Below are 18861 nucleotides of genomic sequence, written 5' to 3'. Positions count from 1 at the left end.
GTACACTGACTCGCCCACCGTACTCGACCCGTGTAAACCAGGCTTTAGTGACGTCAAACAGCACCTGAGAAATCTTCCGTGTGCCGTTTTGGTGGACCTGGTCTCTACTCTACACAGCTGAGGGAAAACAGCAAATCAGCTGTTGTTGTGATGGAACACATGATGACGTGCGTCATCTTTTATTCTTCCTCTTCCTCTCATCTCATCGCTCATCCTCATGTTCTTTTAGGTTAGCCTCAACTTTGTCATTGAGGTAGTGAAGTGTAATTCAGAGACATAATTGAAGGGATCAATTTATATTATGATTTTCCTAAGTTTATAAGTTGACATTTAGTGTTGTTTCATCATCTAAATTATTTCCCTAAGAATAACTATGGAGTACATCGCTCCTACCGAAACCTCGAACACCACTGTGTAAGTTATTTGTTATGAACTTAGGCTATAAGTTATTTTCTTAGGTTGTAGATTCAAAACCACATATAGGCCTTATTTATATCATTATATATTGGGGGAAACTAACACTCCATTGGCTTATATAACGAGTCAGCCAACTCGAGTGTCGAATCTGGATCACTGGAATTAACCTCGGGTCTACTCCGAGAAACCACCTTGGAGGTGATCGGTCAAGGTTGAGTCGAGTCAAGCAAGTCAGGAAATGGAAGGCCTACTTTGGTATTATCCGCAGACCACCCTTACACCCACTGCGGCAGTTATCATTAATATGTTTAGACTTTCCTTGATTCGTTATGAACCGAAGGATAAGTTAGGTACAATATTAGTCATTTTACGCCCCCCAAATACCCTCCAAGTAGGTCAAAGTCAGGCCGTTGACCGGACCGTGGCATCACCGTCACCGCGCCTTGTGCTGAGTGATGACTCATCCAGTATCGTTCGATTCATAATGAAACGAGGAGAGCCCTTTAAACATATTTATGATAACCCTTAACCTAACATAAACCGCTGCAGCGCGCTATACGTGGTGGAGTACATGTGGCAGCTATGGACGGGGACGCATTCATCTCAATCCTTGCCGACATCGCTGCCTTCTGGGAGGCAGAACTCAAAGGCCGCTAATCGTAATCATGTCAAATTTTGACAGTAGGGTAAGTCAATTAAATAATGTTCAACTTTTTAACTACGGTAGTTATTTTTGGTCTCCGGTAAAATAATTCCTCTAAAATTAAGTGGTCTCTGGATAGTAACAAAGTACCCATTAAAGTACTCGGTAATTATATCGACCTCCGTACCTCACGCGAAATTAAAATTTTTTTTTTTAATGGTCGAAATTTCACGCTGATTTCAAAAATAATTGTCGTTTTTTTGCGGAAACGTCCCGTTTTCCCAGTAAAATATTTTTTTGCTCAAAACCAATGTTGTGGGTAGGGTACCTACTCAAATTGTGTGGAATTTCTTCTAATGTTATCAGATTATTCTTTATTAGGCCTATATTTACTCTTTGTCATACACATATATAAGCTAGTTTTGAAGTACCGGTATGTTTTATGTTATTATTAATAAATGTTATCTGTTGAATTGAATTGAACTTAACCACCCGATAAAAACAACTTACTTACTTCTTACTTACTCCCTTGACGTTGTTGACCTGCTCTTGCTGGATAGACTTCAGTCAAAAATAAAAATAATATTTATATACATATTTACAAGTTTGGCGGCAGGCTGGACGCAAACTTTATAAACTCATCTAGGGAGTACAAGGGCCTTGCCAGTAGCCACTCCCTCAGTTCGTTTTTGAAAACTGAGGCGTCAAGGTTTTTAAAGTACAGTGGCAGTCAGTTGTACATCCTAATTGCCAACATAGGAAAGCTGCCCTTTTTTTTAGTCTGCAGAAAGGGATATCAATCAAGGTTGGATTTTGACCTTCTATTGTGCTCTCAATGCAAGACTAGAGGTATTGGTCCTTACGTTGTTTAGGGTGATTAGAATGTACTGGCTGTTTACTGTAAGGATATTGAGTTTACTAAAAAGAGGTCAGCAATGTTCGTGGTAGTCAGCGGACGAAATAAGTCTGACTACCTTCTTTTGTTACAAAAGTATATCCTTACAGTCAGCTGCATGGCCCCAAACCTCCAACCCATAGCTGAGATGGCTGTGGAATAAAGGAAAGTAGACAGTCAGTAGGTATTGCTTTGTCAGCATAGGTTTGAGCTTCCTAAAGAGATGCAATGTCCTCGATAGCTTGGTGCACACTTTCATGGTATGTTTTTCCCAGGTGAGTTTGGGGTCGATTATGAAGCCTAATAATTTTACTTCAGGCAGGTAACTAGTGAGGTCTTTTCATAGTAAGGCAACTACTAAAGATAAAAAACTGTTAGTATTAAAAGTAGGCTACTCAAAAATACATTTTGCAAACATGATTTAATATTTCAAAATGTTCTGTGTAGACTATGTTGTGGTTGCGGGGATGTTATCGAGCCCAACCCTGCGTACATGTGCGCAGCTTGTCTTCGTTCTCAAGTCGACATAACTGCGGACATCCCTAAACAAGCAACTTTATACTTTTGTCGAGGTTGTGAGAGGTAGGCCTAAATAATTGACAATATTAGTTGAACATTTTTAATTACACTTGATTTTAGTAATTAATTTAAGTTAATGTCATTGTCATTAAAACCATGTCAAGTCTAGGTAATCACACACTGTATTATTATTTGGTAACTAAGGAGGCATTAAATATACTACATGATTTCTCCTGGCATTATCTCTGAACTTTTGTTGAAATTTAGAGTTATTGTGGCTCATCAAAGTAAACTTTTTCTATATATCATTAATTAATTTGGGGGGGTACATAGACCTATGAAACTGAAAAAAAAACGCTATTTTAATTGTGTGTATCTTAATCATGTACGGCAAGAAGAAAAATTTCCAGGAAATGAGGAAATATTAAGTGATTAATGCACACTTTTATTCAAATAACAATTTACTTGACAATTCATAGTGAATAAACAAAAAATATTTTTTATTCATAATTCATATTAACAAATCACAATTGCATTAGAGAAGAATGTAGGTTTTATGATTTGAAAAGAGAACATATATTTCAAATAATATAGCAAAACTGCCATGTTAGGCCTGCATTCATAATATTATGGATGATCAAATCATAAGTTATGAAATAATTAATTAGGCCTATTCTTAAAAAGTATTTACTTTCTAATATTCTTATGTCAGTAAAGAATATACGGAGCATGCTATTTTTTTAAATAACCTACAAAAACGTTCCGTCCTCAATCTTAATCATAATTTATCAATTTGAGAATAATCTTAACATTTAACTTAGCCTATTATTTGTGTATGAATGTTTTTAAGCATCACTAGTCAAAGTCATGAGGAATGTAGTCCAAGAACTTAGATACACCCAGAGCGACAACAAGTGCTGCAATGAATTGTAACACTGCTGAAACACAATTTCTTATGATCCAGTGCATAGTTGAGTTGGCTTATCTTTATGTTAATTCAAGCTACACGAGTACCAGGCTACTGTAGGCCTAATGAGTAGAGACAGAAGTATAAATTTAACACTGTAGGCCTATGGAGATAACTTATCTTCATATTGTATGTAATTTATTATCAGCTTTTTGTTTGGTTGATTTATTAGTGAGCATTTGTTTCAACGCACATGATGCACATGATTGAAGTTATTAGGTTTTTTTTTTAGTTTGGTTCAATATTCTGTCTAAAAATTCAAATCCTTGTTACAAGAGTTTTGCCAATTTCTCTTTGTAAGAATTTTGCCAAACATGCATTCGTGTGAACTTTTGTAAAATGTTTGATGTCAAAATAAATACTAAAATCAACACTTTTCATAAAATATTCTAGCAAATATCCTAATGTACTGACAGGGGCGGACTGGGTACTCTATTAGGGCGTAAACCTTGACCAGCCCGAAGGCGCCAACCGGGGGGTCTGGGGGGTATGGAATACCCCCCTGTACAGAGGGGGGTCCGGGGGTCCTCTCCCGGGAAATTTAAAAAAAATTATACCTGTAAACTCGCATTTTTAGGCAATCTAGAGGCATTAACAGTGGGAAATCAGAAATCTGATAACTGACACTATTGGTCAATGTTTGGTTTACAAAATTTAGACTATTTACCCACACGACTTGGTGCTATTCTGACAGTAAATATCCTAACAAAAATAAAAATACAAATGATTTTCTTAGGTTCTTTCGTATTATATTTGTGTATTTTCTTTATTTTCCCTTGCATGACTTGGCTGCATGCATACAATATAAATCATTTGCTTCCTGTTTACAACCTGAACTTGCAACTGTTGTATTTTTTGGCACTGTAAATAACAGAAGTTATATATTTTAGATTTCTATGAAATTATTTTAACACAAACAATATGCTTTCACTGTGAACATTGAACAAAACCAATTTATTGACTTAAACTTTTTTAGCATTACATTAAGTCAAAACTGTAACCCTAAAGTAGGCCTACCTAACCTATTTCTACAAACGAAATAGCCTAGAGAGAACTACAAAGGTATTTTGAGCTGGCTATCTGTAACTAAAAAGGAAAGTTGACAAAATTAGTGCCATAGTGCATATTGAAATAATTAATTAATAGGCGGTAGCCACATACGGTATTAAAATACTGTTTACTGTTTAATCTTTACTGTGTAATGGTTAAGTTAACAAAATATACACTGTCACTAAATCTAATTTAAATTTTGTAAAAGTAGTGATTCTACAATACTGCTTTCGTTCATGTTTTCTGTGTAGGTAAATAATATAAAAATAAATTGAAGCTTTCGACACAGATACACAAATCAGACACTCACTAAAGAGAGACGAATTTTAATTGGCAGCTCACACTCTTTATTTATTTATTACATGCACGGCAAACGCCATTTTACAAGAGAGTTGAGTTGACATTGATAAAAATTAAATGTGACTTAAAGTGAAATAGTTATAGTGTGAGCAATAATTAAATATTATAACAAATATGAATAATATTAAATTATCTTCACTAGTTGTTTACCACAGACGACATCGTGACACCGACCGATGTCGGATGCAGTCGCAGTGCAGTTTTTTTGGGGTTCGGCGTAAAATGACGCGGGAAGAGGACAGCTGTTTTTAAGTACCTCAGACCACAGAGTAAAGTGCCTTCCACTCGGAGTAGGCCTACACGTACGAGAGAGAAGAGCTGCTTTGCTCTCGCTTGACGACAGTGCCTATTCAGGTCTCACACCCGACTTTATGTTTTGCTATTCACTGCTGAAACTTTTACTCTAAGTTTTTCCTCTTGCTCTCTAAAAACACATCTCGTCTCATTTTTTTTAATTTTTTTATGAATTTTTCCCTTAACGAGGGCGCAAATATTGGAATGTTGAGAAGGCGTATCGGCCCACCGGCCGGTGGGCCGGCGGGCCAGTCCGCCCCTGTGTACTGAGGCAGAGCCCAACGGTCTTTTTTCAAAAATGTAAGCCTTGATTGCAAATCTAAGCGACACGCTCTTTGCAATGAGACGTGAATGGTTAAAATCGGTTAAGCAATGCCTCCCCTAACACACTGCCTTCATAAATCATGTTAAAAGTTCTCTGTACCTATACTATCTACTGCCTCCATACATCATGTTAAAGGTTCTCTGTATACTATCTACTGCCTCCATTCATCATGTTAAAAGTTCTCTGTATACTATCTACTGCCTCCATACATCATGTTAAAGGTTCTCTGTATACTATCTACTGCCTCCATACATCATGTTAAAAGTTCTCTGTATACTATCTACTGCCTCCATACATCATGTTAAAGGTTCTCTGTATACTATCTACTGCCTCCATACATCATGTTAAAAGTTCTCTGTATACTATCTACTGCCTTCATAAATCATGTTAAAGGTTCTCTGTATACTATCTACTGCCTCCATACATCATGTTAAAAGTTCTCTGTATACTATCTACTGCCTCCATACATCATGTTAAAGGTTCTCCGTATACTATCTACTGCCTCCATACATCATGTTAAAGGTTCTCTGTATACTATCTACTGCCTCCATACATCATGTTAAAAGTTCTCTGTATACTATCTACTGCCTCCATACATCATATTAAAAGTTCTCTGTATACTATCTACTGCCTCCATACATCATATTAAAAGTTCTCTGTATACTATCTACTGCCTCCATACATCATGTTAAAAGTTCTCTGTATACTATCTACTGCCTCCATACATCATGTTAAAAGTTCTCTGTATACTATCTACTGCCTCCATACATCATGTTAAAAGTTCTCTGTATACTGTCTACTGCCTCCATACATCATGTTAAAAGTTCTCTGTATACTATCTACTGCCTCCATACATCATGTTAAAAGTTCTCTGTATACTATCTACTGCCTCCATACATCATATTAAAAGTTCTCTGTATACTATCTACTGCCTCCATACATCATGTTAAAAGTTCTCTGTATACTATATACTGCCTCCATACATCATGTTAAAAGTTCTCTGTATACTATCTACTGCCTCCATACATCATGTTAAAAGTTCTCTGTATACTATCTACTGCCTCCATACATCATGTTAAAGGTTCTCTGTATACTATCTACTGCCTCCATACATCATGTTAAAAGTTCTCTGTATACTATCTACTGCCTCCATACATCATGTTAAAAGTTCTCTGTATACTATCTACTGCCTCCATACATCATGTTAAAAGTTCTCTGTATACTATCTACTGCCTCCATACATCATGTTAAAAGTTCTCTGTATACTATCTACTGCCTTCATAAATCATGTTAAAAGTTCTCTGTATACTATCTACTGCCTTCATAAATCATGTTAAAAGTTCTCTGTATACTATCTACTGCCTCCATACATCATGTTAAAAGTTCTCTGTATACTATCTACTGCCTTCATAAATCATGTTAAAAGTTCTCTGTATACTATCTACTGCCTCCATACATCATGTTAAAGGTTCTCTGTATACTATCTACTGCCTGCCATTCGTACATAAATCATATGTTGTATTCATTGTTCAAAGTCTATTTACTTTTCTTTGCTTACATTTGATCAGTCATTTGACATGTTCATCAAACCAGCTCTTGAATTTTATCTTTTGTATAGACAAATCATATGAATATTATTAACCATCATTAATATAGTTGTCTTCTTTTCTTAAAATATGTAGGCCTACTGCTTATCATTCTTCTACTCCGTACCTCAGCGACAATATTTGGATCTTTAAATAATTCTCTAATAGGAAATAAAATTTAATAACAGATTATGAATTGATTTATATAAAACTAGCAGAGTACCCGTCCTTCGTACGGGGTTGGCATATAAGTATCAAATGCTTATAGCAGTTATGAGTGAGGACATGGTTTAAGAAATTTCGGTTCTTTTTGAAGTTCGTTCGCTACGCTCACTCACCTTTAGGTTGGAGCTCGTTCGCTGCGCTCACTTTCCTTCAGGTTAGCTCGTTCGCTACGCTCACTTGCCTTCAGGTTAGCTCGTTCGCTACGCTCACTCGCCTCCAGGTTGAAGTTCGTTCGCTACGCTCACTCACCTTTTGCTGTTGTCATAAATGTAAAAGAAATAATAGTGCTAGTGCTGCACCCTGTTGGTAATCCTTGTAACTTTTAATGCTATTGAACATCATAGAACAGAACCAACTTGTTTAATTGAAACAGCTGTTAAGATTCATTAATTCCATTAATTTCTCATAAGGTTAACATGGGAAACTCCAGAGCCACTGGGGCGGAGCCCCGAAGGATTTTTGGGATAAAAATATGCCTGTATGTTAATCGGGAATGTGAGCTATCATCATGCCAAATTTCAGCCCGATCCGACCAGTAGTTTTTGAGATTAGCTCATACAAACACACACACAGACACCACCTAAAATTTTCCGTTCAAAAAGTGTAAACCTCGAGTAAAATAGTAAGAATAGGCCTAGTTTGGTTTTTTCTAGAGACGCAGGCACTTAAAAATAATTCCCAGTCCGGATTTTTGTTAGCCAAAACAAGTTACAATTAAAGTGGTTTAAATACCTGTAATGTTGGCGTAGGCCTAGCTAATACAAGTTAATATAGTTAAAATATAGTTTCAGTTAAACTAGACTGAATAAGTTTCATGGAATCAGGGGACTGAGACAAACATTGCACTGTACCATTCAGTTCTCCATTTCATAATAAACTAAAGAAAACAACATTGCAGAAGCAAAGTTGGTTTTAAATTTGTTGTCGGGTTTTTATAATTACATTAATATCTTAATCAAAACAGACTAGGTCCAAACCCTGTTTTTAGGCAGAGTCTTGTTATATATTGTTTTTTAGTAGGTATTAAGCATCTGACCATCAATAATTAAAGGTAGTAAATTGTTTATAATTATACTGTACATTTCAATTAAAACTAAATTATGTGACGATCGAAGGTTAAATGTGCAATAACTATGTTAGTTACGCACGCTATTTATTTTTTAAGTCCTGCTCACCTTAAATGGTTTTTCTCATTAGGCGGATCGGATCAGTGGGTCTTTATTGACAAAATGTATATATTTGCTGATTCCCTCATGTTTTGTGACTTGACTGTACAGATACTTGAAGCCACCCAATGAGTGGGTGCAATGTGCTCTGGAGTCGCGGGAGATGTTGTCCTTGTGTCTTGGCAAGGTCAAGGGTCTCAACAGAGTCAAGTTGGTGGACGCTGGATTTGTGTGGACGGAGCCGCACTCCCGTAGAGTCAAACTCAAGTTGACAGTACAGGGCGAGGTGAGCCGTAGTGTCATGACACAACAATAGTAACAATTATTGTTATTTCACATGTAAACTTTTGTCAAATCAAGCAATACCGGTATTTATTATTTAAATATTAAATGTAGGCTACATAAAATAGCATCAATTTGTTACTTATCAAACAACGGAGAAATGGTTGAATTAAGTAACTACCATCCATCTATTAAATACAGTAGGTTCTTCAGTTGATAAACCAATTTTTTTTTTTTTTCTACTTAGGGCCACATTTTACCATTACGTAACACACTTTTTTTGTCATTTTAAACCCCCCCTCCAACATGTAACGCACTGTACCACTTGAGCAACCCCCCTCCCCCCCACTTCCCACCTTGCTTGCGTTACGTAACTCGATCGTAGTAGACTAGTAACAGGTTAAGCATAATTTTACCTTATTAATGTAACCTGTTTATAATCTAAGCAAAGTTGATACAAACAAGCGAGATTGTTACTAATAATATAATAAACCAACAAAAATAATTTATCCCAATTAAAACATACAACTAATTTAATTTAAGATTATAGGTCACATAACATAAAATTGAAGTAAAAGCTATGGTAAGTAAATGCCAAACAGCTGTTTGGTAACAAATTTTGCCATAGAAAATCTATGAGATTATAAAAAAAGCTAAAGTTTAAAAGAATAATATGAAAATTTGAAAACTAATAATGTTGAGGCATTAAATCTATCTTCTATATTATTAATACGCTACATGAAACTTTGTGAACAATAAGGCTTTTTTGTTTTAAGATTTAGCCCCACATATTATATACCTACCTACCAAAATGTTTGTCTGGGTGTGTAGATTTGCAAACTAAAGTTCCCATGTTATCCTTATTTTTGAAGAACATATTTGTTTATTTACATTATGATCAGCTGTATAAGTGTGCTACGTAATATTTCCATGACCCAATCTTGTCTATTGTCTACAGTAGAACCTCGCTATTTTGAATTTCAGAGGAAAGACAGTATATTTTGAACTATGAAAAGTTGAAATATAGTGAGTTTGATTCATAGAGGTTAGAATAAATAAAATTTGGATTATTGAGGTCCCAATTTTAAGTGTAGAGAGGTTGAGAGAACGGAGACTAATAAACCCATCATGAGAACATCAATAACGGTGTTGATCAGGTGTGTATTTTTTGTCCTGAATTAGAATTACAGAGGCTTACGGTAACGCAGATCTTTAAGGCTGTTGGAGATGGTCTTGGTCTATGTAGTGTTTGTGTTGTAGGTGATGGGAGCAACAATCCTGCAGCAGGTGTTCATTGTAGAGTTCACTGTAAACCATCAGATGTGCAATGACTGCCATCGCTCTGAAGCCCAGGACTTCTGGCGATGTTTGGTACGTTCATTCATTGCTTGGAGATAAATATGTATTACATAAACTCCCTCACAGTTTTTGTATGTTTTGTGTTTGGTGTTAAAGGTTGTTAAATCATTACAATTTGTTTACTGCCACTTCATTAAAATTTTAACTATTTCAATCAAATAAAACAATTTGCAATGAACTTTTTTCCTCTACTATTAGGCCTATAACGAAAGAGTAAAACTCAAATTTAAAATGTACGCTAAAATGAGAAAAAGCCTATTGGCCCAGCACAAATAGTAGATATGAAAAAGAAAGATGTCAAAACTTGTTTTAAATTGTCTTTTAGCGAATTTCCCATATAGGGAATAAGCTATTACCGTAGTACTCATGGTAAGACCTGGACGCGGGACCGATTTACTTTTTCATTTTGAGGTCCCTAGAGGCCAAAAACACCATCCATTCAAATTCATATATATATATATATATTTATATATATATTTATATACATATATATATATGTGTCCGTTAGCGCGATAACTCGAGCAAAAATGATACGATTTTGATGAAATTTGGTACAAACGTGTAAACCTACGTTTATTCGAACGAGTTCGCGATCCAGCATAATCGGACCATGGGAACAGGGGTTTATGGGGGGTTTTATGGGGTAAAAATGTGTTTTTCCCATTTTTTACCCTAAAAACAAAAAATTTTGCAATTTATTTCTAAACCGTTTTGTAGAGCTTAAAAAAAGAAATAATTTAGTATATTGAAGCGCTGTTGTATGCCTAACGGTCACGGAGAAAATTCAAAAATAGTTTAATTTAAAATTCCCATGTTATTCTTATGGAGAAAATAAAAATTGTTGTAGTTTACTTGTTTATGGATATATATTGATAAAATTTGGCAAATTTATTTATTTCATCCCATACTATTCACGTATGGTCAAAAAACACTTTTTACCTTCCCCGTAGCAGCAAACCTAAGCACTTGTTAAATTTAATGTTATTTAAATAGGGAATAAATAGTATGTCTTATTTATGGAAATATTTGAGTAAAAATGTAATCAGACAAGTTGAAATTCGCTTAGTCTGCAGGTTTGCTGCGGCGGGGGTATTTTTGACTTGTGGACTATAGTGTATTTTTTTGGTGGCAATAATGAAATGGATTTTCCATCACAGGTACAAGTTCGCCAAAAAGCCAGTTCCAAAACAACATTCTATTATTTGGAACAGTTGATTCTTAAACACAAGGCTCACGAACATACCTTGGGAATCAAACCCCAACATGGTGAGTTGTTTTATGTTTAACTAAACTAATTTTAATTCAATTATTTTCATTGAAATTAATTTTGAAGGTTATATTATGTCTTTTTAGACAGATTTTGTCAACCTTGCTGTAAAATATTTTTAACATCATACAAATTTTTTTATCTTTTGATGTTTTTAAAGCATTTAAAAAAGGATATTGTGCTCCTAGACTGTAATTGTTTAACGTTATAATTTTTTCCAACAAAATTATCAGTTAATCCCTATTCCCTATTTGCTTCATGCTCTGGCAGATAGGATTAAAGCGTTTTGCTATTTCTGTTAACTTTTTGTTTTTGTAGGAACTTTGATTGTATCAAATACATGAATGGTAACTCAAATTCACTTACGTTCTTAATTTCATCTATGGATGAAAATTTATTGTAATTTTCTTTCTCAGATGGACTGGACTTCTTTTTCGCCACGGAACAACATGCTCGTAAAATGGTGTCTTTCCTAACTGCTGTTCTACCTTGTCGAACTGAAACAAGCAAAAAGCTCCAATCCCATGATATGCACAGCAACATATACAACTACAAGTTTACTTACAGGTAATACTTAGATTAAAACAAAAGCTCAATGACTACGGTCGGCTGGGACCAGTTTTGATAATGAAAAAGCTACTGAACTTGTTCAGAATCGAAAACATAAGTTAACACTATAAGCTCTCAGCTACCTTCATGTTTGTTGCAAAATATTCCTCAATTTAACAATCTTAGGAAAAGAAGTTCACTTACGAATAAATTTGTTTTTTAGAAGATTCATGATCTTGTCGTACTGTATTCCAGTGAATGCCATTTATAATTGTGGATATTTATAGGGATGCACTGTGGATGCGATGCTCCCTGGTGTGGATTAACGTCCGCACTAGTGAGTACTATGACTATCCGCAGTACTATCCTGATAATTAGACCAATTCGTAAATTAAAAGGAAAAAATGTGGTTTGGATTCCACTATAAACTGTAGGTCCCTTAGTTGCCATTAGCTGTATGGGCTATTAATTAACAGCTGTGACTAAGGAACATGTCGGCCTTAGTCACTAACAAGTAGGGATGGTCAAGTCTCGAAATTTTAAATCTCGTTACACGAGACGAGATTTCTTTTTGGCCGAGATTTTTATCGAGACAAGAATAAAAAAAAAAAAAAAAAAAAAAAAAAAAAAAATTAAAAACGCCTGCAGAAAGTCAATGCAATACCCGCAATACAGGAGCGTGTTGTAGTTGCGTTTCCTTTGCGAAGGCGTTCTTATTTAAGTAATTCTTTAAATGTAAATATTACTTTAATTATTTTAATAATATTACTTTAATAACATTTGAGAAGTTTTGTTAAGTGTAAGCAGTGTGAGGAGTGTTTTATTACTATAAAAAGTCAAAACAAGTAACTATTTTATAAAAATTAATATTGCTTTTATTTTATGATTTATTTTATTTTAGGATAAGTTGAACTCTATCCTAACTGATATCACTATGTTTCCTAATCGTAGGCATTTTTAATAAGTTAGGCGTGATTAATAAAAAAATGTTATGCTGATGTTTTTTAATAAAAGATTGTAAATATTCTTGCCTATTACATTATTTTTGTATTTAAACAGTCATCTAACAATGTTACAAAATCAGGTAAAAATTTTGAACGTGCATTTCCCGTTGCGTATGAGAAGGGAAATCCCGTCTCGATCTCGTCTCGAAATTTTATGAGAAATAAAAAATCTTGTCTCGTCTCATCTCGAACTAAAAATCCAATCTCGTCCATCCCTACTAACAAGACTACAAGATCGCACCACTCATCCTACACTCATCCTCAACTCATATTTGGGTTAAAATACGCACATAGTGGTGTCCTCATCTCAAATAATTGATAATTGATAATTGAAATACTGAATTTGTCTTAGCATAAAGAAACTCTTCCTTTAACAAAACTAAATACATGCTAAGCCATTCCAAGTCCAGCCTCATATAAACTGTAAACACTAAACAATCCATCAAAACGAGCTGTCAAAGGATCATTGACTAAGTTGTACTAATATAAGCTGAAACTCTGCACCCCAAACTCATACCCCATCAAAGCCTCCAATAGTTACATAAACCCACCTCAATGCGTAGAGGGTCGTGTTATGTGATTGAATGATTATTTACCACTAAGTTTGGTTGTTGTTGTTAGTGTGGAGATCGTGCCAGTGACCCGCAACAGTCTGGTCTGTCTGAGCAAATCCTTGTGTAACCAGCTAGGAGGGATCAGCCCTCTGTGTCTTATATACAAGTACACGGCTCATGTGCATCTCATCGACCCATCCACTGGCCAAAGTGAGTACCTTGAAATCTCCTTTGTTGTCTGGAAATGTCTTAGATGTAACTATTAATAGTCGTTATTTAAATGTGAAAGTGATTTTATGAAGACTGATCTATATTTTTACCTCGGCAGTTGCGGAAATCGACAACACAAGTTACTGGAGGAATCCGTTCAACAACATTTGTGAAACCCGTCATCTGACAGAGTACATAGTCATGGACATTGAAGTGATTAGGGAGAGAGACAGAAGGGTCTTCCCTGGAATGGGAGCTACTTCTAACAAGGTATTGGTGAATTAGTAATTTGGTTGAAATACAATAACCAATTTGTTTTGAAAGTCGTGATTAATTTTCAACCTAAAATAAGTCTGTGAATCAAACACGAATGAGCTGAAATCTGGCATATCATTTCAATATAGCCTGCTAAATTAACACATCCCAAAAGTGTACAAATGTCTCATTGGAAGTGGATATTTAGAAAAGTGATAAAGTGATATTTAGAAGGGATATACAAACCTGCAGAGTAAGTGAATTTCCATTTGCCTGATTGGATTTATACTAAAATGTCTCCTTAAAAATAGCACAATTATTCCATATTTAAATAGAATCTGTTTAATGAGTTTAGGTTTGCTGCAACAGGGAGGGTAAAAAAGTGTTTTTGTTGTAAAATGTTAATAGTTTAAATTAATGTATTTTCCAAATGTGATCAAAATATGTTCATAAACAAGCAAACTACAGCCATTGACTCTACACCTACAACAGTTGACTTATTCTCCATAAGAATAACATGGGAATTTTAAATTTACATTTTTTTTATATTTTATCCGTAGCCATTAGGTGCATAATAACGCTTCAATATACTATTTTTTTTTTATCTCTACAAAATGGTTTGGAAAGACATTTTGTGTTTTTAGGGTCAATAATGGGAAAAACCTATTTTTACCTCATAAAACCCCCGTTCCCATAGTCCAATCATGCTGGTTCGCAAACTTGTTTGAATAAATGTAGGTTTACACGTACTAAATTTCATCAATTTCGGATCATTTTTGCTTGAGTTATCACGCTAACGGACACATATATATAAATATATCTATATATTAATTTGAAACTGTTTTTCTTTGTCACAGCTATTTTGAGAGAACCGCTGGGCGTAGAAACTCGGTAGAGGTGTCTAAAGAAAGGTCTTGGTCTGTAGATGAGCCATCGAAAGATAAACATGGTGAATTCCCTTGGGGCTCTGCCCCAGTGGCCTTTGAATTCCCATCCCATGTTATTCTTATGGAGGAAAACGGGGTTTTTGTCACAGCTAATTTGAGAGAACGGCTGGGCGTAGAAACTCTGTAGGGGTATCTAAAGAAAGGTCTTGGTCTGCAGATGAGCCATCAAAAGAGGAACGAGGTCAATTCCCTTGGAGCTCTGCCCCAGAAGCCTTTAAAGTTGCCTCCAGATTTGTTTACATTACGACCATATGCATGATTCTACACTACTTTTTAATGAAACAGCTGTTAATATTTAAATTGTGATTTATTGAATTTGTCAAAATGAAGTACAGTATTTGCAATGGGTTTTTCTGATTTTAAAATGGATTTTCTTCTGCATCGTGTCATGATTTGCAATATAATGTTCTATTACCAAATCAGTGGAAAATCCTATTATCACAGTAACTCTTTTCTTTTGGAGTTAACTTATATCACTATTGTATGGGTTGGTTTCTGCCTTTTTTACCACTTCTTAGAGATTGTACGTAGGTGATATTCGTTGGCATATTGCATCTGTAGACGAAACTTGGGTTGGTGTATAGAATGGAAAAGAGTGAGAAATCCTGGACAATTTGATATAGGCTAAAAATAAAACTGAATTAACACTGTTCTACATTTCTTGAGCAATCATTGAAATAACCGATTTGCAAACAATGGAAACATAGAAAAGTCATAGAACACAACCAAGTAGAAGAAATAGAAATAATGTTTTTTTTTTCATTTATAATCGTTATCTTAGACAACCTAATGAGACTATGAGAGGGAAAAATTTTTAGAAAACACTAAAAAAACAAGATCAGCTTTTTGAAAAAAGATAAGATATTTACAAAAAATTTTGATTATATCTAACTATTGTATAGATTGTGAGTATTTCCATAATCTTTGAGTCACATGTAATGCAATTGCTCGAATTCGAGCAACAGGTACACTAGTAATATATGAATTTGAACGGATGGTTTTTTGGCCTCTAGGGACCTCAAAATGAAAAAGTAAATCGGTCCCGGGTCCAGGTCTTACTATGAGTACTACGGTAATAGCTTATATGGGAAATTCGCTAAAATTACCTCATGGGGGGTACAGGATATTTAATGGTGTGTTAATATGATACAAACGGGCCTGGATAAAACTAAGTGTTGGGATTGTAAATAACAACTATAATTAGAGATGTGCGAGTACTCGAGATTTTGAGTTCAAGTCGAGTACGGCTTAGAAAATTGAGCTTATCTTTTAACTCGGCAGTTTCAGTTGAGTTTGGTTTAAAATTGTAAAAAATAAATATTTGTTAAAATGTAACTTGTGTTTAAAGTTTACATAAAATGTTGGATAATTTGAATTTCTGTAGATTCTACAGTAATACAAATATTTCTACAGTGTAGAAATAAGCAAGAGGTAGTTGCCCTAATCTATTTTTATAGCTGTCACAACAGAAAAGGTCAACTCAAAGCAGTCGGCGACTGATTGTCAACGGCATAATGACTTGACACAGAATGACATGATCGCCCGATCGGTAGGGATTTTGTTTTAAAGTACTGTTTCACAATAGAAAATTCCACTATTGAACTGTTACGTAAGCTATTATGTGGGGATAAAATATATACACATGGTAGCGAGTGTCAAGTACTGTGAAACAGCCTTGGGCTGTGTGTAAATTAATTCCTTAATAGCTCGGGAGCGAAAGTGTATCATAATTTGTTAGACGTGGAGCTTAACTTATTTTCATGACCTGGCTTTCAGCACACATTGGCGGACGCCTGGGTTGTCAAAGCAGCTGATATTGGATCCGATGAGACGATATTTACTCGCACCCATCTCGGACATATCCTCAAACCTGGAGACTCTGTGATGGGGTAAGAGTAGTTGATCAATTACCAATTTTGGTAACAATGGAAAGTTCAAAGACTCTATTTTGATAAATTAAAACTGAAATCGTACTTTTGGTTCTGAACCTACATTTCATATACCAAATCGATCATTAATGCAAACTAAAAAAATGTTCTCAGCACAACAACAAGCAAGAAGGTTACTCCATTTTACCATTCAATATGTGCAACAAGTTAGTCAAGACAAATTCTTTGGAACTATTTGACATTAAATTCTCTCTTTTACCCTACAGATGTAGTGAGAATCTCATAAATTAATGAGTTCCACCCCAGTATAAGGGTTCCACTCACTTTTGTTATCTGTTATTCAGGACTCGCCAGGTACACAAACACAACACACAGTTTTCAACGAGACTTATTGTTTTTCCAAATGCAAATCGAACATTATGGTACAAATAACTAGAAGTTTGTAAAAATAAAGTTTATGATTGTTTGGGTTATGCGTTTACAGTTATGCCATTGGAGAGGCAAACATCAATGATACCAACTTTAACAAGTTGAAGACCGATAACATTCCCGATGTGATCTTGGTCAAGAAGCTTTATGCCGATAGAGCGGCTCGCAAGCGCAAAAGAAAGTGGCAACTCAAACATCTTCCCATAGAGGAAGAGGCTCATCCCTACACTGAGGATAAGTGAGTAGTTGGAGATTGAAACATGAACTTGTTTTATATGAATTAATTGTAAATCATATGAATACAATAAACCCTTTACCTTGTTTGGCTATAGCGTGGGACTAGTGTCCTCTAGATATAGGTTCAAATCTTGCCATTCACTTATGGCTTTTAGCCCCGTTTTCGGGGTATTCTGAAATTGCGCCGCTCATTTTTGTAAATATTTGTGATCTGCTCGTTATACTGGTTAACCTGAGTACCCAGATGACGTGTTTTTTATTTAAAAAATAAAAAGTTCTTTATCATTCTCTTATTTTTTTAGGGTTTTTGTCATTTTCCTCAAAAAAAGAATGACATTTTCGAAATTAGTGTTGAATTTCAAGATTTTTATCGGGTGCAGACCCGAAAATACATATTTACCAAAATATGTTGTCAGTTGCACCCCATCATAGTAATTAAGTGATTTACAGTTCTGACCTACATTTACGTCGTTCATCTCTTGATTGCACACTGATTCAACAATGTTTGCAGGGAGTACGAGGAGTTTTTGGCAGAGTTGGAAGAAGACCCGTCTACCCGGCAGCAGGTTAACATCTACAAGGACCCAGCCAAGCTGAGGGTGCCTCCGCCTCTGGCTGTGGACTCTGACGACCTTGTGGACCCATCTGTCCCAGATATCACCCTGGAAGAGATGCTGGATGACCTGACCATTGATGATGCAGAAATGACAGAGGTGTACGAGTAACAAATACAATTACGTTTGACAGCTGTTGTATTTTATTAATTTATCCACCTTGACTTCAGTTAGTTATTAGTTATTATCTGCTAAATTGTGGTCAGCCCTGTGGTTATAGCTCAGGACTTCTATCTTGCGCCAACCACCAATGGCTGTGTGGTTACTGGTTATGTCATATTTTGGTACTTTTGGGCCTAGCCTGCCCTGTGAGTTCACTTACCACCTAACTAGAAAACTAAAAATAATAGCTCTTTCAGATGAGGAGGTCTTCCTATGCATTGAACAACTTATAGCACTAAAAGCCATTTAATAATTTGATTCACAAAGTTGAAATTTTACACTTTTTTTAGGGTTTAATTTTGCAGTTTGCCTACTCTTTGCTTGTTTCAACAAAGATGCTATTTTGTGTGACATTCATCATTAGACAAATATTTTAAGTTTAAATAGGGTCATAGGGATATGATAAAATACAATTTCCAAAACTATACAGAGTGTCTCACAAAGAGGCATTTCATTTCATATTATTAGCCCATTTATTCCACCTATCTTTTATTATTATTATCTCCTGTCTCTGATAGCCTGTAGGGTGTTGACCATTTGGTGTTCTTTGGGTGTGAGCTGTTGTAGTGGAGATATTGGAGATGGTTGGTAGGTTTTATGTTGACTGCTGCTTCAAGTATTCCGGCATTAAGTTCAACTCAACTTCCAAGATGTTT

The 18861-nt window shown here is 35.3% G+C and overlaps 1 protein-coding gene across 1 annotated transcript; it reads left to right on the top strand.

Moving 5' to 3' along the window:
- Positions 1–201: 201 nt before the first annotated feature.
- On the top strand, positions 202–18175 carry LOC128988976 (60S ribosomal export protein NMD3). The gene is made up of 11 exons (XM_054410799.1): positions 202–414; positions 2403–2537; positions 8559–8733; positions 9990–10100; positions 11246–11354; positions 11772–11922; positions 13530–13672; positions 13791–13942; positions 16651–16763; positions 17248–17430; positions 17941–18175. Exons 1-11 carry the CDS (start codon positions 374–376, stop codon positions 18152–18154), a joined length of 1527 nt encoding a protein of 508 aa, XP_054266774.1. The 5' UTR covers positions 202–373; the 3' UTR covers positions 18155–18175.
- Positions 18176–18861: the final 686 nt, after the last annotated feature.

This window comes from Macrosteles quadrilineatus, unplaced genomic scaffold (assembly GCF_028750875.1).
Source record: "Macrosteles quadrilineatus isolate MER2022 unplaced genomic scaffold, UCM_ALF_1.0 Scaffold_3__2_contigs__length_128488019, whole genome shotgun sequence".
In the NCBI taxonomy this organism is placed as follows: Eukaryota; Metazoa; Arthropoda; class Insecta; order Hemiptera; family Cicadellidae; genus Macrosteles; species Macrosteles quadrilineatus.
The sequence above is the reverse complement of the archived record's forward strand: the minus strand, read 5'-3'. Positions and strand labels throughout refer to the sequence as shown.